A 24,793-nucleotide genomic window follows, 5' to 3' on the forward strand; every position below is an offset into this window, starting at 1 on the left:
ACCTTCTAACTGGTACCCTAGCCTCCGACCACTTCTCCTCTTCCCAGTTCTTTCCTCCCTTCATATCTACAGCACAGGGAATGGGAATAATTAAGCCATTTTCCAAGTTTCTGTTTAAACATTCTAATGCTCCTCAGTCCTGATGCTAAGCCAGTGCAGGAAGCCATTTCCTGCCTCCCCTGACCCCCCACAAGACTCCTTAAGCTTCTTTGGCCTGACTTTAAGCTATCTTGTATACATTGTTTTCCTTGGATCTTCCTGACAACCCAGTGAATGAGGTACCATAGGCGAGATCAATCTTATTTTACAGACTAGGAAAGTGAGGGTCAGAGTGACACAGGGATTTGGTCAGGGCTACATAGCTCATGGGTGGCAGCAGTGGGATCCTCACCATACCTACAAGCACAGTGACAAAGCTAAAGCAAGGTCCAGGAGGCAGGAGAGTCCTAGGGAGCCTGGTGTGTATGGTCACTTCTTCTTCCCCGACACCCCCACCACCCCTTGTTTCCAGCTTCCTTTTGGTCAAAGGAAAGTGGGAGGCCAGAAGAGTGAAGGAACATAGTAGGGACACAAAGCCCCTGGCACCATGTGGCCTGAGCCTAGCATTTCTCTTACTTCTTTTCCAGTCCTACCCCTAGGGAGGAACATTAGTTTTCCATTCCTCCTCTTCCATGGTCACACACTCCTTTTCCCACCCCTGTAAGTCCTGAAGACAGGGAGTGTGGTAGAGTGGATCACCTTCACGCCAGGAATACCTGCATCCTACCTGTGTGACCCTGCTCAAATCACTTTCCCTCTTAGTGACCAAGACACTCAGTCTCTTAGCCTGAGTGGTAGAGAAGGTGCTGACGTGATTGATGGAGGGAGTTTCTGCACTGGAAGTTCCCTGTACCAATGAAATCACAGGGCCAGCCCCTCTCCCCCTCCCCTATGAGTTCCAAAGGCAATTCAGAGAGTAACCACTTGTTCTTGCCCCAGTGGCCTGGGAGACAAGAATAAGGAGTCTGGAACAACCTTCTCTGCCCCGCAGGGCCCACAATCAGCTGCAGCCCTGCCAGGAGGAGGGCTAGAACTGACCAGAGACCTTCTGGTGGCCCTAAGAACAGGCGATGCCACACTGGAGGGGGCTGGCTCCTCTCTTACTGACAGACACCACCCCAACTTAAGGTCACATGTGTACCCATGTACATACATACCAAAATGCAGACAGTCACACAATGTATGTATGCACACATAGAAATACACAGAGACACATGTGCATACATGTACATAACACACTGAAATACACAAGCCACACACAATGCATGTACATACACACAGAAATATACACATAGCCACATGTGCATGCATGTACACACTGAAATACAGTCACAATGCATGAATGTACATACACAGCCACACAATGCATGTATATATGCAGCCACACAATGCATGTACATGCACACAGAAATACACACATAGCCATATGCACATACATGCACACATAAGAACACATACAACCACACACACATGTACATGTATGTAAAAATACAACCCCCACTCCCACCCCCCCACCTGGGTTTAGAGAGGGAAGGGATCTTGGCAGTCATCAAGTCCAGCTCTCTCAAATATACAGCACCAGGCTAGGAAGATGGCAGGCAGCGGTGGGTGAAGGAAATACAGGTCATGGACCAAAGAGACAGATGCCTACATAGGTAGGTCAAGTGCTTCTTGAGACCCTCACAGGTGAGGCCAAAGTGAGCCAGGTAGTGAGGGGCAGAGCCGACATTTGATCCCAGGCCTCAAACTTCAAATTCCCTGTCCCCTGCTAGACTAAGGCCCTGATTAGGGTCAGTAACAGTGATGAGCAGTGCTAGCTCAGCAATGCCCATCAGAGCCCAGGGGAGGAGAGAAGGAAGAGGGAACAGGAGAAAGAGAGAGAGCAAGAAAAAGAGGAAGAAAGAAAAGGAGAGCATGAGGAGAGGAGAGATGAGAAATGGGACTAAGTAACGACTATGCCAGTGACACAGGCTGCCTGTCCCTGACCTAAAGAATTAGATTTTTTAAAAAATCAAACATGAACATTAGGTTGGTTCTGACTCTGTATACTTATTCCTTATTTGAGACTGAAATGGAACCTAATGTTTGGCTTCATGAGACCCTCAGTAGGCATCCCACATCTTCCAAGTGCCTTTACTCAGCATCTTGTGCTCTCCTGATCATCCTAGGGTGGACCTTTCAGCTCATGCACAGAGGAATTCAAGACCTAGAATGCTAGAAAGAACATCAAGGTCCCCTAATGGAATCCTCTCATTTTACACAGAGGGAAAGTGAGATACAGAGGGATGAACTAACTTGTCCAAATATCTGGACCAGATAACTTCCCTGGAACCTTTCAGCTTGAAATCTGGGATTCCATGATGGTACACTTAGAGCTGGAAGTTAAGGCAGCTGCCTTGGGAAGTGGCGGGCTCTCCCTTTCTGGAGGCCATCAAACAAAGGTCCTGATCACATTAGCCAATTCTAGGAAATGTGTGTGTGTGTGGGGAATTCTGATATTCCCTACCTCTGTGGTCATACAGCTATGATTCAGGCCTCCACTTTTTGCCTCCAAATCACCCCACCATGCTGCTGCCTTCTAAGGCCCAGCTGAACATTTGCAAAGAGGTCTCCCCAGGCCAGAAGGGCCTCTGTAGTGCACTCTCCAGACTTGCAAAGGCTATGAAGAGGGGAAGCTTTGTTTTGTGACAGTGCTTGTGCTTCTCCGTTACCTGTGACTGATTCTGGGGCTCCACTCTACTCCTTCCTTCCACTTTCCTTAGTCCCTTAGGCCACAACATTGGCCTCTCTTGGTTATCTAGCGCTGTCAGAACTTGGTGCTTTGAGTCCCCCCCCACCCCCCATCATCCACCTCCTGTGGCCACCTCCGACACCAGCCATGTTTTCTCCCAGCCCTCCCATATGGCCCTGAGGGGGGAAGGTACTCACTGTCGATACTCAGTCATTGTTGACCACCACCATACACTGACCACCTACCTGAGTCCTGACTCAATGCTGGCGGTTTCCCAGATGCATTAAGCTGCCCAGATGTGGAAGGTGGGATTCGATCAGCACAGAGACTGGCTCTGGAGACATATTCTTACAGTCCTGAGAGGAAGGACAGTGTGAGCAAACCCCACCCTTTCACAGACACTCAGTTCCCCTTTTTTTGTTTCCTGACTTAAACCAATGTCTTTTTTTTCTTCTCCCTTCTCAGAGGCATGGTATCTTATTTCCCCTTCCATCAGCCTGGAACCCCCAATACTGCCACCATGAGTTGGGCTCAGAAAAAAGCCTCCACCTACTTTGGTGTCACTGAGGCTCAGGCCGTAGAGCCAGGCCACAAAGGTGGAAAACAACCTTGACTTCAGGGCTACAGGAACAGGCAGAACACAGGGAGCAAAACTAGAGAGGAAAGAGGAGTGTAGAAATGGGGGGCAAGGCAGGGAGAGGTAGACAGACAGGGCAAGCAGCCTGTGAGGAAGGCCACCCACGGCAGAGGGGCTTGGAGCTGAGACAACTGCACTTAAAGGGGATAGTTTCTCCAGAAAACGGCAGAGCTAGAGATAGGAAGACTTCCTCTGTTGAGTCATTTTCTAAGAAAGATTTTTTTTCTTCTGCAGATAAAGATGTCAGAACATGGGCCAAGAAGCAAACTTGTACCTTCTCTATTTTCCAGGAATGTTGATTTTTTTTTCCATTTAAGACCCTTATTAGGAGACTATGCCTTTAATTATTTAGGACTCTGTAATCCTGGAAAGCATGCCTCTTTGGGCCACTCAGAAGAAAACTGGCATATTGTTCCCAGCTGGCTCTGGGGCTGAGCCCCACTGCTGCCTCTAGCCCACCCTTCTCCTACTCAGTGTGAAAAGGAGTGTCTTCCTTTGGTCAGTCCAGGAGGCACATTTCTCCCACAATTCTCCCAGGAAATAAGTGTTGGCACGTGCTATCTTAGGAATTAGAGCATTGGGCACCAGATGGTGAAGGCATCCCACTGCAATGTTGCCATCCATCCTCCCCCCACTAGCATACCCTTAGTTGCCTGTCTTGGGTGCCTCATGCAGAAGCCCTTCCTAGGCTCCACTGCAAGTTATCAAGTTATTAAGATTATTTAAAATGTTTAAAAGTTTCATCGATGCCTTTATTTACATTGCGGTCACCTACAGCCCTCCCCCAAACTCCAACGTTGCTCCAAATCTCGAAACAGCTCTAAACAGAAGTCAGCCATATCTGACAACATATGTCTTGTTCTGCATCCATAACCACCCCTTCTCTGCAAAGAGGACAGAAGTCTGTTACACTGGGTTCCAAATCTGCCTTAGACACTTATCAGTCAGGTGACCCTTAGCAAGTCACTTTGGTTTCCTTAGCTCTGCCATGGGGATAATAATAGCACCTACCTTTCAGGACTGTTGTGAGGATCAAAGGAGGTAGGATACATTAAGTGTTTTGCCAACATTAGGCCTTGGGAGTCAAGATTGGTCATTGAAATGATCTGAGTTCTAACATCTATTGACTGAGTGACTGACTTGGTTCTGCCTCAGTTCATACAAGTCTTCCCAAGCTTCTATGAAACCTTCACATGCCTGTCAAGATTCTCAAAGCAACAAAGTTGTCTTAAATGGGTATGTATTTTTTCAAAACCTTTTTATTGGCCAAGTATTGGCCTGGTTAGTTCTCACATTTACTCAAAGCAGACAAATAAGTAAAAATAACTGACCTTTATATGGTGCTTTAAAGTTTGTAAAGAGTCAGTGTAGTTACAAGGGCTGTTATTATATTCATTTTACAGTTGAAGAAACTGGCCATGGAGCCAATAAGCACCAAAGGTTGTATTTTATCTCAGAGCTTTAGACATCTGCTCCACACTTGTGTCCCCCAAAACCCATGATGTTAAAAGGAGTAAGAACACTTATCGCACTAACAATGCATCTGATTAGATAAAGGTTTGGGAAGTTTCACTTTTGTTTCCTTCCAAGTCCTAAAGTAGTGGATTGGCTACCTTCCATGGTCTGTGTTTTCTGGACATGGGGTCAGAGACGGCATTATCTATTGTGTTGTTGGATTTCTCAGAACACATTTAACTTGCAGTGGCCACAACATGAAAGCAAGCCAAAGGGGATGTCTGGTTCCTGGGATATTCCATTGGATTAGTGGGTGCTAGCCTTCAGCTTTATGGGGAGACAGGGGAAAAAGGTAATGGGGACTTTCTCTTGGATGGGGATGATTTGCAGCTTACAGATGCTCCACAATTTCAGGATGACTTTGAACTGGAAGAATCAAATTTATTTACTCTTATAAAACCAATTCCATAAATTTTGGTAGCTAGCTAAAAGTTTGAGGAATAAAATGGAAGTGACCACCATCCTGGCTAATCCTATCCACCAGGTATTTTGGCAGTGCTATTAAGTGAAAAAGGTCTTGTGGTCTTCAGATCCTTCTGTACTAGACCAAGGAGGAGGAGTGGAGGGCTACTTCCCTTGAGCCCCATAGTCTGCAGTCTCAGAGAATACAGATATTAGGGCTGGGAGGGCCCTTGCTAATCATATAGTCCAACCTCTTCATTTTATAGATAGAGAAATGGAGGCCTGGTGAAGGTGATTTGTCCAAGGTCATGGAAGTAGTAAGGGGTCAAGTCAAGATTTGATCCCAGTGTCTCTGACTCCGTATATTTATTACCCAAAGGCCTCAGCTCTCATTTGGTTGGCTCAACATGGCATTTTGCACTTAAGAATAATTAATAAATAAATAATATCTTTTAATAGTCATTATCCCCCACCCTAGTGGAAAGAAAACTAGAATTGGTGTCATAGAGCCTACTTTCAAATCTCAGCTCTGCTACTGCCTATATCCTGGAACAAGTTTGTTTGATCTCCCTGGGTCTCAGATTCCTTTTCTGTAAAATGAGTTTTGACTAGATGACCTCTAAGACCCCCCTCCAACTCTGCATCTAGTCCCTAGGACCCTATGTATTTTGGTGCCTCAACATGTTATGGAGGAGACTCAGGCTTTGTCAACACAGCATCTACAAATGACACCAAGCTCTGACAAGCCCTACCAAGTTGGAAAGGCTTTGAGGATGGGACAGATGATGTACTGTGTATATTATAATAGTGATGATAATTTGCAGGAAGGGCAGCTAGGTGGGTCTGGAATCAGGAAGACCTGAGCTCAAGTCTGGCCTCAGATACTTCCTACCTGTGTGACCCTGGGTGAGTCATTTCACCCTGTCTGCCTCAGTTTCCTCACCTGTTAAATGAGCTGGAGAAGGAAATGGCAAACCACTCCAGGATCTTTGCCAAGAAAAGCCCACATGGGGTCAGGAAGGGTTGGACATGACTGAAAACAGGTGAACAGCAACAACAATTTGCAGGAAGGGGCAGAAAGACCCTTAAGCTGTGGTAAGGACACAGTTTTCTTTGGAGAAGAGTTCTGAGCCAGTAGTTTCTTCCACTGTAAAACCAGGAGTTTCTAGAATCCTTTCAAGTGGACTTGACATCAGAGGGCCTGGTTTTTACTAGCCCTGTGACTTTGGACAGGAGCTTTTCTTTCTGGGGGCCTTAGTTTACTCACTTGTCATAGGAGGGGATTGATCATGGTTTAGAGCTGCAAAGGAGCTTAGAGAAGTCATGCAAACACATCATTTCCTAAGGATCTTGTCTGATCTAAACGTTGTAAAAGCATCAGCCCAGCGAGTGGGGGAGGTGGGAGAAGGGGCGGGGCGAGGAAGAGGGGGCGGGGCGAGGACGAGGGGCGTGGCGGGGAAAAGAAATGACGAGGCCACGCCCACCAGGCAGTGTGCATCAGAGGCGGGCCTCCGTGCAGCCCCTCCCCCTGACGTCAAGGCATGCGCGTGTGCCACCTTTTCAGGAAAGCCGCAGTCTTTCGCAGTCATCCTTGGAAGTCAGTCGTTTTCTTCAGCTCGTCGTCATCCTCGGCCGAGCGCTCGCCTATGAGCGCTCGGCCGAGGGATCCCAGCGGCCTGGACATCCGAGAAGCCCAGTTGGAAGCGCATCACTGCCCTTCGGTGAGTCCTTAGCGCCCTCTGCCCTGCACGTTTCCGTTGCCCTTTTGTCTCCTCTCAGCCTTTGTCTCCCCGCCTGTCATGGCGTTCTGCGCAATGCAGAACCGCAATTTAGAACTCGGCCGCCAGAGGGCGCACGGCGCATTTCCCCCTCTTGGACTCGGAGGGCGTTTCCCATGAAGCCATGCGGCCCGCAGCCTCTTTCTACCCCCATTTCCGGCCACGTCGCTTTCTTTTCGGATGACGACGCTGCGGCGGCCATCGTGGGCGTCCGGGGAGGCGCGAGAATCGGGCATGGTCATAGCTCGTGCGGGTCGGCTTGGAGGGCCCTGCAGAGCTTGGCCCCCCCTGACGAGCCCGCTCTTCCGGGAGGCGCTCGAACTTGGGCTCGCAGGGCTTCAGCTGGAGGCGGGTGGGCGAGAACAAAGGAAACATGGCGGTCGGCGGGGGTGCGGTGGGGTGTGGCCGTGCCCGGTCTAACGCGCCCGGCAGCCGGACCCCAGCACCTGGGCCTTGGTGGGGGCGTGGGGGGGTGGAGACCGGAGGAGGAGGAGGGTGGGAATCGAAGGTTGGCGCTGCCTCCCAAGCTCTGGCCGCTAGGGGGCGCCCTCCTTGGAAGGCCTTGAAGTCTTGGATGCCGCTTACTCATTTAATATTTTTTTCCCAGGTGAACGTCCCTAAAACCTGCAGAACTTTCTGCAAAAAGTGCGGCAAGCACCAGCCTCACCAAGTGACGCAGTACAAGAAAGGCAAGGATTCCCTGTACGCACAGGGTAAGATCAGTGGTTGCTGCTGGGGAGGATGGGTGACCCTCTGTCCTGACAGGCGGAAATGCTAATAGAAGAATCTATGCTTTAGATACTAGTAAAGAAAAAAAGACCTCCTGTGACTAGCAGTATGGACTCACTCGGTTAGTAAGTTTTCTTTACTTTTCCTAGGGAAAAGGCGATACGATCTGAAGCAGAGTGACTATGGTGGTCAAACAAAACCAATTTTCCAGAAAAAGGTGAGTATAACATAGGGCAGAACCAGCTGGGCTCCCCTGCTAAGGAAAAAGGGAATCTCTTCCTCACATGTCTCAGCAACCTAACTGTTATAGACATCCTCATAGTGGCTTTGGTTTTAATCTTGGGGGCAGCCCACCATTTGTGGCAAAGCCTCTGCTTCTAGTAGTAGTACTCCTGACATTGTGGTAGCTTTTAAAGACAACTAATTCCTGTTCCACGGTTTAAAAAAGGTTTAACTTAATTCAATCTTTGTTCCAGGCAAAGACCACAAAAAAGATTGTACTGAGGCTTGAACGTGTGGAACCCAACTGCAGGTCTAAGAGGATGCTTGCCATTAAGAGGCGTAAGCATTTTGAACTGGGAGGAGATAAGAAGAGAAAGGTGTGTATGTGACAGGGAATTGAGGCTCTTGTGTATATTTTTCTCTAACCTGCTGCCTTATTTGGGAAGAGAAACTATGTGTTAACCTGCAAAAGGTAGCCATTGGGGAATGGTTTGTTCTTGTTGGTTTACAGACAAATGGAGATTTTTAAATCTAATGCCTATCCATGGGGAGTAAGTGCTGGGCGTGGTATCCCAAAGACCTGAGTTCAAATGCTGAGCAACATTTAGGAACAGTGCCCTGGGTACAGGAACTTAATCCATTTACCTCAAGTAAACTCCCTGGGACTTAGTTGGGTGGCCTATTCCTATAAAAAGCTTTTCTCAGCCATTCCAAAACAAAGGAGTTTCAGGAGCCCATGCTTAGTTTGGGCATAAGCAGTATTCTTAAATTATATACTGATCTATTTTTTTCTATTCTGTTACAGGGCCAAGTGATCCAGTTCTGAGTTTCATTGTTTTCGTCTTAATAGGAGAAAACCATTCCATTCCATTCATTGGTTTTGTGTTTTCTGTCTTGGAAAGGAAGAGATTTGAGTTAAACCAAGTCTCACACTATGTGAAGCTTTTCCCATGTAGGAAAAGGTCTTGCGGATGTGACTGAGTGTTGTAACTTTAATCATCTACTTAATGAGATTTGTATGTCATGGAGAGAAAGCCCAGCTGGACATTTCTGGGAGCCCCCGGGGGGCCTTGGTTATTAGTACTATGGCTAAAATAATCACTGACAGCCTGGATTCCCAGGCAAATTGGGAGTGGAGAAGTTAGGGATACAAAGTAATAAAGCTAGGGATAGCTAGCCCGTTTCATAGGTTTCCAGCAGATCAAAAGTAATTAATTCATCACCTTCAGGGATTCCCGTTTTCAAAATATTAATCAGGTGGTTCCCCACATCTGTTTGGGTTGCTTTCTTTGTGGAGAACTAATTAATGATTGAATTGCCTAGTCCATAAAGGGATAGCCTATTAATTGTAAACTCATTTGTACCTTGTTTTCAGAGTATTAATCAAGTGACTTCCCAGATCTAAAGAGATTGCCTGTTAATTGAAAATTGATATATTAATTATGTTTAGGGGTGGGTAGGGAATGACAGCTGGTCAAGAGTTGGAACAGTAAAGAATGGTGGTCATTGTTCCTTTATTTTACATCGTTTTTTTGTATCACATAAACCCATATTAGGCTTTAAGCCCTCTAAGGGCAGAATGTTTGTCTGTGTCTATCTTTGTATCTTGGCACGGTGCCAGCACCATGCCTTTCACACTAAAGGTGCTTAATAAATGTTGAGTCTTCCTAATGGTGTTTCCCAGACTTTTTTGTTGATGGGGAAATATGGGGGTGGGGTGGGGAGGAGAGAAGGGAATTGCCAATTCACCTCCAGTCTACATTTTATTGCCTAAATTTGTTAGGCTTTCCCTCCCTAGATATTTGTCGTAGCCATTAAGGTGATTTAATGGCTGAGTCATCCTTGGAAAAAGAGCATTTATGGCACTTTAACAACTCCCCATACCTGCCCTGGGGGTAGCTGGACTTCAAATCACACATTTAGACCTTAGAACTGGGCTACTGCTCTAGGATTTGTAGATGGGGAGGGGAGTAAGTTAGTTACAAATCGTTAAAAGGGTTGTAAGTGGCCTAGAGGGAACTTTTTAAGGAGTAGACAAGGGAATATTAAAGAAATGGTTTAATTAAGCCCAGCAGCAAATGAAAGAGGCCCATACTTAATATTTGTACCAAAAGGGAAGAAATCCATAAAAGATGAGAATTCAGAAATAACATCATTTTAAAATGTTAAGTTATCCAAGACGATAATGGAAGTGAATTCAGAAGTGACATGATTGGAAACAGAATCATCCAAGTCATTGGCAGGGCTGTAGCTAGAAACAAGTCATCCAGGGTGGTGTTACTGGGAACTTTGGTGTTGCTGGAAAGTCTGCAGCTTCAATAGGACAGTACCTGTGGGGTTTACTCGAACCTTCAATTGAGATGTCCATTCGTAAAGTCCCAGTTCTTGCTTCACAGGAAGGATTTGTGTAATAAAGCAGGCTGGAGTACACCCCAGTCCCCCACCCAAGTCAGCAATGGAAAAGGCATAATTCTGAGGTCCCCCGATCTCTTTCTGGTTTAGCACAGCCACGGCCCAGGCTAAATTTGACAGGGGACGTTCCCACACTTCAAAGTCCTCCACCTAGGAAACCAAGACAATTTCAGCATTAGTAGGCTCATGGCCATAAATGTAGCCCTCGAGTGTTAGGAATAGAAGCAGTAGCCTCAAAATTAAGCCAGATCCACAGCCAACACATCTAGCTGTGAAGCTGTCAAAAGTTTGACAGGTCATTAACTGGGATTCTTAAGGTCAGCCACTGCCATTAAATATGTGCAGATAAGGTTCAAAGAGAAACGTCATCGTCTAGGGCAGGGCATAAGCATAATGCCATTGCTTCTGTAAAATGCATACCTCTAATATCTGTAAAATGAATGAATTTCTCATTTAGTGACAGCCTTGCTGAAGGGTGTCAGTGGAAGTGCCTTTTCTGAAGTTCCTCGGGTCCCATTTTCTCCCATGAATCACCCTCTGCTAGGTACCTTCCTGAGTCTGTAGCCCTGCTTGCCCAAAGGATCCTGGTTGATGGCAATGACATCTTTATTCTGCAGCAGGGACTTGGATTGGGGACTGATGTGTCGGAGGTCATTAGACATGAAGAGTGGGGCTGCCATGACAGCCCAGAGCGCCATCTGAGTGACTTGTTGCTCCCAGCTGAGTCCAAAGTTGCCGATCACTAACTGAGACAAACATTTATAAAGAAGTGAAAACCATGTCTGATTCTTGGTGAGATTAACGGGATGGAAGAGCAGTGTTTGGCTGAGGCATGGCACAGACTAGAATCACTTAAAACATTCACTTGGTGTGACTGTTTTCGGTAGGGGTTAGCCTAGATGGATCGCCTATAGATCCTTCCAGCTCTGAGATTTTATAACTCCAGCACCACGTGAAGCCATATGCCACCCACATCCCGTAGTACTTGTGATGAAAGCACTTTTTCAACCCTGGGATGTCACATGACTCAACTATGCTCAAAGTACTCCACGTAGTGACTTCTGCTTCTTGGGTCATAAGAAGGCCCTGCCAAAGGAAGTCAACCAATATTGGCTGTCTGGCCAGCTTCTCCCAATGGTCTCATGTGCTTACCATGTCAGGATCATTCCATCCCCCTGGTCCAGCAACAGGAACAAGGGTCTCCTGCTCAGACACCGTCCAGGCCAGAATACTCTTCACGCTACTCCAGGAATCCAAGATATCACCAGAGTTCCTCCAGAGGTTACAGTACTGTCGAATTTCTGTGTAATTGGGCTAGGAGGCCAATACAATTTAATTAATGATTGTTGAACAAAGTATGATTAGTGGTGGTGGTGGGGGAATATGCAGGAGAGGGAAAAGAAGACAGTAATCTCAGTCCTTACAGTAGTAAAGTGATTTGAGTCCTCTCCATTCTAGAGTAACAGAGTGATAATAGAGGTATCATGTGACTACTGTGTACCAGGAGAATTCAGCTTTTTGCTTTCAATAACTCCTACCATCATAATGGCCAAGTTGGGATACCAGGTCTAGACTAGGATTCCACTCAATTCTGGACAAGACTGCTCATTGATGGCCAAAGAGTCCCAGTTCATTACTTCTAGCTGCCTCATGCTTTTGGCCTTATTGACAACTACCACTTGCTTAAACAAGCTGGGTCAGGGTGAAATTAATACTGTGACTAGACATAGGCCCTCCCTTCTCAGGGGAGTCAGGGGTCCTACTTCATTCTAATACACTTTAAATAAGATGCAGATGAGTACCTAGGAACTTACAATCGAGAGCTGGGTAGTTTCTGTTTGTGCTGTGAGCAGCACCCACCCAGCCTAAATATGTAAGGGGGGGAGTAAAGTGAGGTCTAGCAGCAGGCCCGTCAGAAGAGTCAAGCTTTCTGCCAGGATGTGGCCTAAGAGCATCTAGGCAGAAACAAGCAGTCAGGGGATGATATACCAGGGAGGTGTCTGGAAAAAGTGGAGATACTATAGGTCAAGTTGGGTGAGAGACTGAACTCTGTGACAAGGCTCTGGGTAGCTGGCTTACCTTCTGAAAGTGCCTTATATACAGAGGCCACTCACAGGAATACAGAATGCTCCGGCCAGTTCTGTTGAGGGCAAAGGACATGTACTTATAGCCTGTAAAAGAAAAGAATGGGAAAAAGGCAGAAAAGGCCACTTTTCAACTTGGATGGATCCCATTAAATGAGAATTCTCAGACAAAAGGGGTAGGTGCTATTATTAGCTCAACTGGGGCAGACAGAGGTGAAGTGATTTGCCCAGGGTTACCAAGCTAGGAAGTGTCCTAACTTCAGGCCCAGCATTCTACCTACTGTGCCACCAGAAAATTCAGAGGATGCTACAGGACTAAGAGTTGGAAAGGTCCATTCATTTTATTTTGGAGACAAGTAAGGCCCACAGATGTGAAGTGACTTGCCCTAGGGTCACCCAGGTCGTAGGAAGCAGAGCTGGGATTTGAACCAGGTCACCTGGCTCCAAATCCAGTCTTCTTGTCATTCAAGCACAGTACCTCAAATTTTTTTTTTTACTCCTGTGGTCATTTCGTGTCCTCTTCTTCTGGGAAGGGACAGGGACTCAAAAATGCGTGATATAGCAGTGAGGAGGAAAATGAAGAAGAGGCAGGGTGATATGGTACAGAGGTGCCAAGCACGTATATGGCCTACGACGTTCTGATTAAAATATGAGCAATGGTTAACCAAATAAATAAAAATATAATACAACAGAGATAATATTCATATATGGTTTTTTAAGTTACTATGTATGGTTTAGGGTTTCTATCTGAGTTTGACACTATTGGGGTAGTAGACAGTGCTGGACTTGGGAGTTAAGACCAGGATTTAAATACTGCTTCTGACAATCACTGTGTGATAGGGGGCCAACCATGTTGGTTAACTCCTGCACTTAAAGTAATTCTCCAAGACAGATTTCTAGCTCTGCTTCAGGGAAGAAACTTCCTCCAAACTATTCTAAACACATGCAGAACTATTCCTGCCCCCCAAAAAGCCCCCAAACAAAACCAAAAAAACAACTCCCACCCCCAAACCCACCTCAAATGAAAATGACTGAATACTAGTCTGTCCTCCTCCCTACTGTTTCAGGACTTTTTTCCAGCGAGAATGGAAACTGGTGAGTCATCAAACTATTTCCAGTTTGTTAATATTTCACAAAACAACACTTTTGTCTGCCTGAGCATATCAAAGTTTGGTCCAACGTGCCTGAAGGTGAGTAGGTGCCCAATGGGGATTTGTTGAATGAAAGGGACAATGAGATATGAAGAATAAAAATGAAAGCTGAGGTGGGGGTGGGGGAAATACTTGAGGCTCTGAATATGCCTGAGCTCTCTTGGTTACAAGATACCCAACTTCAGTGGGCTTTTGGAGTCAGAGCGTACCTTCCACCAAACTGTTCAGGTCTTTAGAGTTGCAGCCGTCAAATTTCAGCAGGTCCACTCCCCAGTCAGCAAAGGTTTTGGCATCGATATCGTAGTAGCCATAGCTGCCTGGGTACCCAGCACAGGTGAGAGTTCCCACATCTTGATAAATCCCTAGCTTCAGTCCCTTAGAATGTACCTGGAAGAGACACAGAAAGACAGAGGGACGGACATGGACACAGATGCATGCATGCACACATGCACATGCACACACACACACACACACACACACACACACACACACACACACACACACACACACCCCCCCACAGAAAACAATGAAGGGAAGGACTTAAACCCAAGAGCCTTGTGCCTTAGGTGGGAACAGATAGAATCTCTCAGTGGCCTCTTCTACCCTTTCCCCTTCCTCTAGGTCTATTCCTTTAAGGCAAAGGTGTGGCCCACAACATTCCTGAGTATGGCTGAAGTAGATTAAAATGTAATAGGAAAATATTTAACAAAATAAATAAAAGTACAATAAAACACAGATAATGTTACATTGAAGTTTTTTAAGTCAATATGAGATCATCTAAGGATACTTGGGTACTGCTTAGCAGCCCCTGTTTCTATATGAAATTAACACCACAGATCTAATGTGCCTTAACTGAATTGTGGCTTTTGTCCCACAACAATTTCACCCAGTTGAAACCAAAGCTATTTAGCTCAGAACTAGATTTAACAGCAGAAAAAGAAAGTAGCCAGTATATCTTTGCCTTATGGGGTTCCAAGTCATCACAGCTATACTGAGATAGGAGAAAAATGTCCTAGAGATGAATTTCTTTCTAACATTCTATATACAGAGTATATCTCTAAGAAGTACGAAACACTAATAAGGAAATACATATAAATGCCAAGGACCAAGGTCCTTTTCCTTTTGGCAAATACAATGCTTCTGGCAAAAGCTAGCTTTTCCAACTTTAGACAGAAGGAACTACTATAGAATGGCTCTCTCCCATGGAATGCACTCTTGTCTACGACCGGATGACGGCAGCATCTGTGTTTTCTGGGTATTTCACAGTGTCACAAGAGTTACTTTGCAACATGCTTTTCTTTTTTTTAACCAAGAAAATGCCATCTCCCTGAATGGGAAGCAGGCTTAGCAATGAACTTACATAGTTTGCGAGGTGACGGATTCCACTGGGGAAGCGCTCGGGGTCTGCCTTGAGCCTACCATTCTCGTCTCGTTTGGAGGCCAACCAACAGTCATCGATGCAGACATACTCATAGCCCACATCCTTCCAGCCTTCTGATACCATGAGGTCAGCCATCTGCATGAAGAGCTGTTCACTGAGGGAGAGAAACTGGAGTTACCATGACAGTCAATGGTCATCATGAATGCCTTCACAGAGGTATCAGGACCTCCTTCCACCCCCGATAAAAGGAAGAGCAGCACCAAACAAGAAACTGAATGTGCACATTAAGGACAGTCAGCACAAATTCATCTGCCAGAAGGATGAGAACCTGGGGGCAGTTATGGCTGCTATGTGCCATAAAGAGACTTCCGGAATTATTTATTTACGATGATCTGTAAACTGCTTGTAAAAGATGCCCTAGGATAGTTTTGTTTTCCCAGAGATGGGATCTGACTTCTTTAGTGAGCACAAGACATACTGATCTGTTTGTTGTACGAATGGCCCCACAATTTACACTGCTCGTTAAGGCTTGGAAAAACATTTTATATACATCATCTCATTTACCTCTAACAACCCTGTGAGTAGAGAACAGAGGTAAAATTATCTCCATTTTACAGATGTAGAAACTGAGGCAGAGAAAATTGAAATGACTTATCTATGGTAACTCAGCTAGTGTCAAAAGTGGAATTTGAACCCAGGTTCCACCTGTTATTTATTAGGCCAGGGTGTTTCTCAATCTGTGGCACTGCCCCTTATGAGTTGGGTAACTGTTGGGTAAGTCACGTACCCTCCCTGGCCCTCAAGTTGTTCGTCTCTAAAATGAGGGTTGGACTAGATTATAGGATGCTTGAGCTGGATGGGACCTCTGAAGTCAGTTGGTTGAATGACCTCATTCATTTGTTAAACACCTACACTGTGCTGAGCTCTATAAAGAGAAAAAGGAACCAGCACCTAGCCTCAAAAGCAGCTAACATGTTACTGGAGGGAAGCAACATGGGACCCTTGGATCATTGATTTGGAGCTGGAAGGGACTCTGGAGCCCAAATTCCTCATTTTACAGATGAAGAAACTGAGGCCTACAAAGGTTAGGTGATTTGTCCAAGGTCATGCTGGTAGTCAGAGGCACAGCTGGGGTTTGAACTGAGGTCCTGACTCCATATCCATGATTCCTTCCATGGAACATACAGTCTCCCGCTGTACACAGATAATTAAGTTTGGAATATCTGCAACCTAATTTCTGGAAGAGGGAATCATGTGAGTTTTAGCTTTGAAGGAAGTTGGGGATTGTGTGAGGCATAGAGGTGAGGAGGGAGGGGGAGGGCATTATGTGGGCCAGTTTGACTGGAGAGTACTATGCAATGAGCCTGGAGTCAGACTGGGAAGAGTGAAACATCAAGCAGAGGAGTTTTGATTTTATTTTGGACTGTCTTAGCAGGAAAGTGATGGGAAAATCATTCCGGCAGCTATGTGGAGACTGGATTGGAATGCGGAGAAACCCCAGGCAAAGGGATCACTGCTACCATGCAGGTAAGAGGTGACAAACGTCTGAATCTCGATCAAGGATGTGAGACAGGAGGGAAGGGGTTGAATGTTAGAAGTGATTTAGAGGTAAATGACAGGATGTGATGGGTGGGGTGGAAGGGGTGAGAGAAAGAGAAGAGGCCACCTCCACACGAGTCTGGGGCACCGAAGCGGTGATGGTACCCTGCAAAGGAAAAGGGAAGATGGGAAGGAAAAGATGTTTGTTTTGTTTCGGAGCATGGAGGGGGAGGGGGGCATGTTAAGATCTTAGAAGAGGAAGCTACACTTGGAGGTTCCCTTTTCCATAGCCCCAAAGCCCTCTGAGACCCCTCCAAGCTGTGGAAGCGTGATCCCTCTGGGAACCTCAGCGTCCTCGTGTGCTACACTGGCCCGGATGCCCCCTGCCACCCCTCCAACGTCAGGGCTGGATGGACCCTGGCTGGACCTCCGGGGCCGGCTCCGTCCACTACCTGATGCAGTTCTCCGGGTCCTCGATGCAGTCCACGTTACAGGTGAAGCGCTCCCAGTGCAGCCAGCCCATGGTCGGGGTCAGGGCCAGCCCGTTGTCCAGGGCAGTGACCCTGGGCACGCCCACCAGAGCCGGGACCAGGGCCAGGGCCAGGGCCGAGCTCAGGCTCCGGCCCGAGAAGGCAAACGCCCGGGTGCCCTCCTGCCCGAGCCGCTTCGCCCTAGATCCGCCCATTATCGTCTGGACCCCGAAACCACAACTCAAACTCCGCGGTCCGATGCTCCCGGCTCAGCAGAGTTAAATGGAGCAAAGGACCAATCAGTGCTTGGGGCACGGCGGGCCTCCTCCTATCAGCGGCTGTTCCTGGCGTGGTGGGCGGGAGGCTCTGGGGAAGCATTCCCAGGCAAACCCCGGGCCAGGGCCGGTCATGTGGCCGAGGGAGGGTGCTCACATGACGCAGGGTTCACGTGACGGGAAGCAGGTGCGGGGCCCGTATCGAGATTTTATCGCGATCTTTTAGCGGCCCGCCCGCGGCCGAGGGGAGCCGAGGGGGTTGACGGGAGCGGGGGAAGTGGGGAGGGGTAGGGCGCCTCGCGCTGGAGTGGCGAGGCTCGAACCCGGGTGCCTTGCTGCCGTGGGCCTCAGGCTCCCCTTCCGGCGGCTGTTTTTCTTCTCTCGTTCCTTTTTTCATTTTCATTTTTCGTTTTATTTGCCTTTGGGAGGGCCGGAAAGCACGTTCATCACACCAGGTCACGGAAACCCATTTGTCCTTTAGCCAGGAGCGGTCCCATGGCCGGCCCCCGCGCTGGTGGTTTGCCTTTTAAATACCTGTATTTGTGCGTTCGGAAGCGAGATTGCGCTTACCTCAGCACTTCGGCGTTCCGCGGAGTGTTCTTTTAACCTTTGGACGCTTTTTTTCCATCTCTCAGCGACTTCCCCTCACCCCCAACCCCTCTTTGGCTCCGGTCTTCTCTTCTTAGGACCTTCTCTGGGGGCAGCAGGACAAACCCCAAACCTGTGGAGAAAACATTTAATATTGGGATAATGCTGCAAACCACAAGTACTATATTATTATTATTCTTGATTCCAAGGCCCGCCCTCTGTCTTCTACACTTCTGTCCTCTACTTCTCAACTAATGGATTCGTTAGATCAGTCATCTTCAGTGGAGGCACCGTTTGGGGTTTTCTTGGCAAAAATACTGGGATGCATTGTATTTTTCTTTTCTAGTCATGGTACAGATGAGAAAACTGAGGCAGACAGGGTTAAGTGACTTGCCCAGGGTCACACAGCTAGTTACTGTCAGATCAGATTTGAACTTAGAAAGGAGTCTTCCTGACTCCAGGCCCAGAGCTCCATCTACCGCATGACCTAGATCTGATCTATCTTAGGGTCCAGAGGGCTTTTCAGGTAGCTGTTGCTTTACTTTTCATTCATTCTACAATCATTTAACAATCTGCTGAGGGCAAGGCACTGCAAATATTTGTTTACTTCACAGGTGTATATCTCTGATTCAATTAGACTTCTTTTTCACCTCCTTTTAACTCTCCCAAGCAAAACTTAATCCTATCTTTGTGCCTTTTTATCATCATGCTTTTTTATTTTTTGTAATCATGCTTTTTCTCTCCCCCTCCCTGCCAAAAACAACCCCTAAACAAGTTGAAATGCCTTTCTGCTTCCTCACCATCTGTTTAAATGCTATCCAATCTATAAAGGCCCACTCAAGTTTCACTTCTCCAGGGAGCCTTCCCTGGCTATTCTAGCCCACATGGAACTCCCCTCCTTCTCTCAGGTGTTGTAGTCTTAGCTATTAATTGTTACTTAATTATTTCTTGTGTGGCAATTGTGTTTTCTCAGCCAGAGTGTAAATTCTTTAGTGGCTGAAAAACTGACTTTTTATATCCTCAACACCTAGTACAGTGATGGTCAGGTAGCTAATAATGCTGTTACTATTCTTCTGCCAGCCCCATATGTAAAAAATGAACTGATAAATGAACAAAGGTAGAGCAGTGATATGTTATAAGAAGAAGGACTACAGTAGTTTTTAGGACAGTGACTGATTTCTTCAAAGGCCCACAGAACAATCCAGCCTTTGCCCCACATTTGATCTTAACAGTAGGCATAGGGGTCATTATTTGTATTTTTTTCAGTTCCAGATTCCTACGTTCCCCTTTCCTCTCCCCTGCCTATTAAGAAGACAGAAAAACAAAACACTAAAAATAGTATAGTCATACAAAACAAATTTCTGCATTAGCCATGTTCCAAATTTTTTTTTAAGCAAGAAAAAGAAGAAAATATGCTTCAATCTGTGTTCTGAGTTTATCAGCTCTCAATCTGGAGGTAGATAGCTTGTTTAGTGAGAGTCTTTTAGAATTACATTTGCTCATTGTGTTGATTAGAGTTGATAAGTCTTTCAAAATTGATTATCCTTACAATATTGCTTTTACTATGCAAAGTGTTCTGTTTCTGCTCACTTCTCTTTGTATCAGTTCCTATAATTTTTCCCAAGTTTTTCTAAAACTACCTCCATCATTCCTTGTAGCACAATAGTTTTCTACCTCATTCATGTACCATAACTTATTTAGCTTTCCCCCCAAATGATGGGCATCCCCTCCATTTCCAATTCTTTGCCACCACAAAAAGAGTAGCTGTAAATATTTTTGTACATGTGGGTTCTTTCCCTATTTTTTTGATCTCTCAAGTATAGACCTAAGTAGCAGTGTTGCTGAATCTAAGGGTATGCATATTTTTTTAATACTTTTAATACTTTTGCTGCATAATTTGAAATTGCTTTCTGAAATCATTGCTCCAGCTCACAGCTCCACAAACAGTGCATTAGCGTACCTACTTTCCCACATCATCTCCAGCATTTGTAATTTTTCTTCCCCCATCTCCCTTGGTTATTTGACCAATCTTATGGTTCTGAGGTGATACCTCAGAGTTGTTTGATTTTCAGTTCTCTAATTACCAGTGACTTTGAGCTTTTTTTCATATGACTATTGATAGCTTTGATTTCTTCCTCAGAAGAGTATTCATAATGGTGCTGATTATTTTAAATTTGACTCAGTTTCAAATGTATTTTAGAAAGGGGACTTCTATCAAAGAAAACTTGCAAAAAGATTTCACCCTCAGTTTCCTGCTTTTCTTCTAATTTTAGCTGCATTGATTTGTTTTTATAAAACCTTTTTAATTTTATGTAATCAAAATTATCCATTTTACCTTCTGTGATTCTCTCTGCCCCTTCTTTGGTCATGAACTCTTCTCTTATCCATAGATGTGCCAAGTAATTTCTTTCATGCTCTTCTAATTTGCTTATGATATCAGCCTTAAAAATCACTCCAGAGCTAGACTCCCCTACCAGGGCCCCAGAATCGCTCCTTTTCTCCCAGGGTTTTTTCAGATCAGGTCTGATTCAGCCATGGCTCTTCTAGCACATTATAGACCCTATTACATTCCTTGGACCCTTGCTGAGATGGACTCACAGCCCTAAAGCCTGATAAAAATCTGCTGGTTTTTAGGATTTGGGGCAAAGAAAAGGCAGGCAGTAAGGTCAATTAATATTCTCCCTCTTTAATTCTATTAATTGGTAATTGTCCTTATTGAGAGCTGGAATGTGATTTAAAACTATTGATAGCAAGGATTTTCCTCAACATGATTTTAGCTGTATTGAGACATTCCTCTTCTGCTTGCTTCTGTGAGAAATCTTAGAAAGGTGGGAGAAAACATGAGCTTGCTTTGCTCAACATTTACAAAAATCCTTATCCAGAATGAATGTCCCTCAAATTATTGCATCTTGCATACGCTTTCTTTGTGTATTCAGGAATCTTCTTTCCTCTTTTCATTTCCCAAGAAAGCCTCTGTGCAGTCTCCCATCTACCCACTAGATGTCACCAAATCCTGGGTGTGGAAACAGACAAGGGTGGGCCCAAGGTTCCCTTGAGATTGTTCAACAAAGACTGTTTCAGTCCTTTCATCCTTTCTTCTCTTGATTCTCCATTTCCTTTCTCTTCTTTCTTTCTCTACTGTTCCAAAGAAACTGAGTTCTCCCCAAGGTACAGTTATTGATCCTACCTTTTCTGACAGACTGGAATTTAATTTTCTCCCTCAAATTCTTAACCACTTAACAGATGGACAGTTTAGAGCAGGAATTCTTCATCTTTTCATGGACTGCTCTCCTCCCCACTCATATCCCCTCCCCCCAGACAGTGGAGTGAAACCTATGAACCCTTTCCTAATTTTTAAATGCAGCAAACAAAATGCATAAGATCACAAAGAAAACCCCTAGGTTAAGAACCTGTGCTCTAGAGGGAAAATCATTAAGAGACTTGAGATAGCAATCTTGTGACTAAAATGGGGAACTTAATATGAGAATACATTTGTGTGGGTGACCACATTTGTGTCTGTCCTTTAGGAAAGTAAACTCTCCTAGGGTAGGGCCCATGTATTTTGGGGTTAATTCTTGCATCTCATCTGGCTGACTACATCACCCCAGTACAATAGTACATAGAAACCATAGCATTCTCTTGTTATTACGATTCAACTGTAAATGCTTTGGATTTCCATGACTCCTTCCTTTCTTTTGAATATTCTTATTTATCTTTTGATGAATAATAATAATGGCTAGCATTTACATAGTCCTTACTATGTACCAGGCACTGTGCTAAGCATAAATATTATCTTTTACAAATATTATCTCATTTTATATTCACAACAACCCTGGGAGATTGGTGCTTTTATAATTCCCAATTTACAGTTGAGGAAACTGAGGCAAGCAGAGGAGAACTCCAAGTGATTTCACAAATAGCATCTCTTTAATCATTGAAACATACCTGGACAGCTGAGAAAATGAGGCCATGCAAGGTGATTTGGCTTATTCCAAACCATATACTGACAGGTAGATGTGCTGCTGGACCCCAGACCTTCTGACTCACTCTCACACTGGTGTTCTACCTATGTGATCCATGATTTTTTTCAAATGAAATTTTTATTATCTTTTGTTTTTGCACAACTACATCACTCATTGTATCCTTCCCCCATCCCATTCCCAGAGAACCATACCTTATAAGAGAGGAAAAAAGTTCCATTAAATTACCCAACCTATCCAGAAGTCCAGTGTTGTATGCAGTGTTCCACTCCCTGGTCCCCCACCTCTGCAAAGGTGGGAGGAGGGAAGATTGCTTTAATAATAGCTAACAATTTCTATATAACTTTAAGGTTTGTAAGCCATTTACCTACATTATCTCCTTCAATCCTCACAACAATCCTAGGAAGTAAGCGCGTTTATCCTCATTTTGCAGATGAGGAAACAGAAGCAGACGGAGGTTAAATGACTTGCTGGGGTTCACCGAGAGAGTAATTGAGGCAGGGTTCTAAGCCAGGTCTTTCAGACTCCAACTCTAGCATTCTATCCACTATACCACCTAGTTCTTTCATCTGGTTATTAATAGTTTGACATTGTTTTGAGAGAGACCTATTTGTTCGTGTCCTTTAACCACGTTGTTAACTACTTGGGAAAATGGCTTTCGATCTGATGTATTTCTGTTGGTTGTCTATGTATTTTGTATCAGACCCTAGTCAGAGATACCAGATCCATGATTTTCCCTCTTGTCTTGTCTGAAAAGAACATTCATTAGATAACCAATACATATTCCTCCCATTTTAATCTGGAGGCAGTTTTTCTTCCCTACCCCCAACTCTAAAAGAAAACTCATTTTTCATAACAAGTAGCACTGAAGTTCATAATGTAAATGCATGACTGTTTACTTCTGGTCCTGCTGCTACATTCACCAATGCAATGGTATTTGTGGCCCAGTTATGACGCTGAATTGGGCATTCACCTCCATGAAGGCAGGAATCATGGCTTCTGTAGTTTTTCTACGTCTACTAGAATCTGTCACAATGCCTGCCACATAGTAGACACGAATTTGACTGATTTAACTAATTTGACTCAGGGCAAAGTGCTCAGAAGCCTAGAAGATGCTCATTCCTGTTGAAATGAAAGACTGTGGTCTTGGAAGGCAGCAGTCAGGAACGATTCGTTCTCATCTTGCCTGCTCTGGTGCTCACGCATTGTCATATACCCTTTGATGATGGAAATGATGTGCTTTTTCTTAGGCAGAAGCCTAGAATTTGGAGTCACATGGGAGTCATTACCTTCACTGGCTGTAATTCAGCTAGAAATCAGAAGGTTTTCTCCTTCCTATTTTGGTAATTTCAGAATAATAGAAGAAAGAACTTTAACAAAAATGTGTTGATACGTGTTGCCTTTACATCAGTTATTTCACCGTCCTCTCCCATTTCTCCCTTGTAACCAAGAAACGCAGTTAAGCAAAAACAACCCATATAGTGACTGTGTCTGACAAAGTATATACTATTCTGTCTCTTGTGGTGTAGTCCCCGCTTCTGTTTTGTTATCTGTTCCCCAAAGCCTTCATTGTCTGTTTTTCGTAACTCTAAGTTCAGCTGCCCTTCAGTGCTCATTGTTGTAGGGTTTTGGTGATTATTCTCCTGGTTCTGTTTATTATACTCTGTATTCATTCATGTTTCTCTGATGTCCTCGTTTGTGATTTATTACATAACAATATTCCATCATGTTCATATACTATAGTTTTTCTTCCATTATTCCCCAAAAGAAGGCTTTTTTATTTTTTTAAATAATTTTTTAAATAATTAGAGCTGTCCACACAAATGGTTGCCTCTTGAGGTAGTGAGTTCCCAATTATCAGAGAGTGTCCAGAGAAGGCTGGATCACTCCTTGGGGTGTTGTGAAATGGGATTCACACTTTAAGAAGAGATTGGACTCGTTGACCTTTGAAATCTCTTTGACCTTTGAAATTGTAAGATGTCTTGCTACAGTTCCAGGGTCCCCAGATTAGATAAAGACCAACGTATTTCTCTATCAGTACCTCAAAGACTTGCGATCTCTTTCTTGAAGGCAATTCCCTGACAGGAGATAGGAGATAACGGAGATTAGAAAGGCCCTATCTTTGGTTTATCATGAACTATCTAAAGTTCAAAGAGGTCATGACCTGCCGGTGGTCACCCACAAAGTAAAGGATTTGAATCTGATCCTCCTGACTTTAAGTGCAGTGCTCTACTCTCTATGCCATGCTGGCTCTCCTGGGGAATCCAGATGCCCCATACTTGTCTTACCTCGTGGCTCACAAAGCAGCTCTGGGTCTCAGTAATTCTGCTGAGTTTGTTCTGAGACCCAAGGCATTGGTCCACATCTTTCTTGTGACCTTGTCCTGCTAGGAGATGACTGTTTGTGGACAAGGAGTGGCCTAAGAAAGAACCAGCGCAGTTTGGAGGGGGTCTATCTGCATGGGGCCAGTAGCTTTAGAAAAAGGAAAGTTTTGGTTTCAGTTAAGATTGACTACTGAGTGATTTTCATCACCACCACCACCTCCCTGCCCTATACTGGGGAGGGAGGAGAGTGTGAGATCTGATTTGGCTCATTAAAAAACAATTTACATTTTATTCAGCAGTTCAGCACATGAGTGCTATCCATCCCTGGTTAGGATTCATGGCTTGGTTTGCTTCAGGTCTCTGCTTCAGTTTTCCTTCCTTGTTTTTCTTTTCTTCTTAAAAAAATAGAAATGCAAACATTTCATTTTAATTTTATAGTTCAGCCTAGAACTAAAGGTTCTCTCTCTGGTCTCTGGAGGATTGTGCTGTATGCTGTATAAAACTGCTGCTGTTCCTTTTCTTTGTCCCTCTCCCAC

The 24,793-nt window shown here is 45.0% G+C and overlaps 3 protein-coding genes across 3 annotated transcripts in view; 1 reads left to right on the plus strand and 2 right to left on the minus strand.

Annotated features, from left to right (window-relative positions):
• BTK (Bruton tyrosine kinase) overlaps positions 1 to 3,474 on the minus strand; it is a 36,167-nt gene extending 32,693 nt beyond the window's left edge. The window contains exons 1-2 of the mRNA XM_072626730.1: positions 3,324 to 3,474; positions 3,016 to 3,126 (exon numbers count right to left, since the gene is read on the minus strand). The gene's annotated coding sequence lies outside the window, so the exon portion shown is untranslated. The remainder of the gene's footprint in view (positions 1 to 3,015; positions 3,127 to 3,323) is intronic.
• A 3,340-nt stretch (positions 3,475 to 6,814) lies between these two features.
• On the plus strand, positions 6,815 to 9,724 carry RPL36A (ribosomal protein L36a). The gene is made up of 5 exons (XM_072626734.1): positions 6,815 to 7,045; positions 7,710 to 7,815; positions 7,981 to 8,048; positions 8,308 to 8,430; positions 8,859 to 9,724. Exons 1-5 carry the CDS (start codon positions 6,866 to 6,868, stop codon positions 8,877 to 8,879), a joined length of 498 nt encoding a protein of 165 aa, XP_072482835.1. The 5' UTR covers positions 6,815 to 6,865; the 3' UTR covers positions 8,880 to 9,724.
• A 372-nt stretch (positions 9,725 to 10,096) lies between these two features.
• Positions 10,097 to 17,524, minus strand: GLA (galactosidase alpha). The gene is made up of 7 exons (XM_072626733.1): positions 17,073 to 17,524; positions 15,061 to 15,235; positions 13,910 to 14,087; positions 12,545 to 12,636; positions 11,618 to 11,779; positions 11,014 to 11,211; positions 10,097 to 10,615 (listed from the first exon to the last, which is right to left on the minus strand). Exons 1-7 carry the CDS (start codon positions 17,303 to 17,305, stop codon positions 10,331 to 10,333), a joined length of 1,323 nt encoding a protein of 440 aa, XP_072482834.1. The 5' UTR covers positions 17,306 to 17,524; the 3' UTR covers positions 10,097 to 10,330.
• Positions 17,525 to 24,793: the final 7,269 nt, after the last annotated feature.

This window comes from Notamacropus eugenii, chromosome X, assembly GCF_028372415.1.
Source record: "Notamacropus eugenii isolate mMacEug1 chromosome X, mMacEug1.pri_v2, whole genome shotgun sequence".
Taxonomy (NCBI): Eukaryota; Metazoa; Chordata; class Mammalia; order Diprotodontia; family Macropodidae; genus Notamacropus; species Notamacropus eugenii.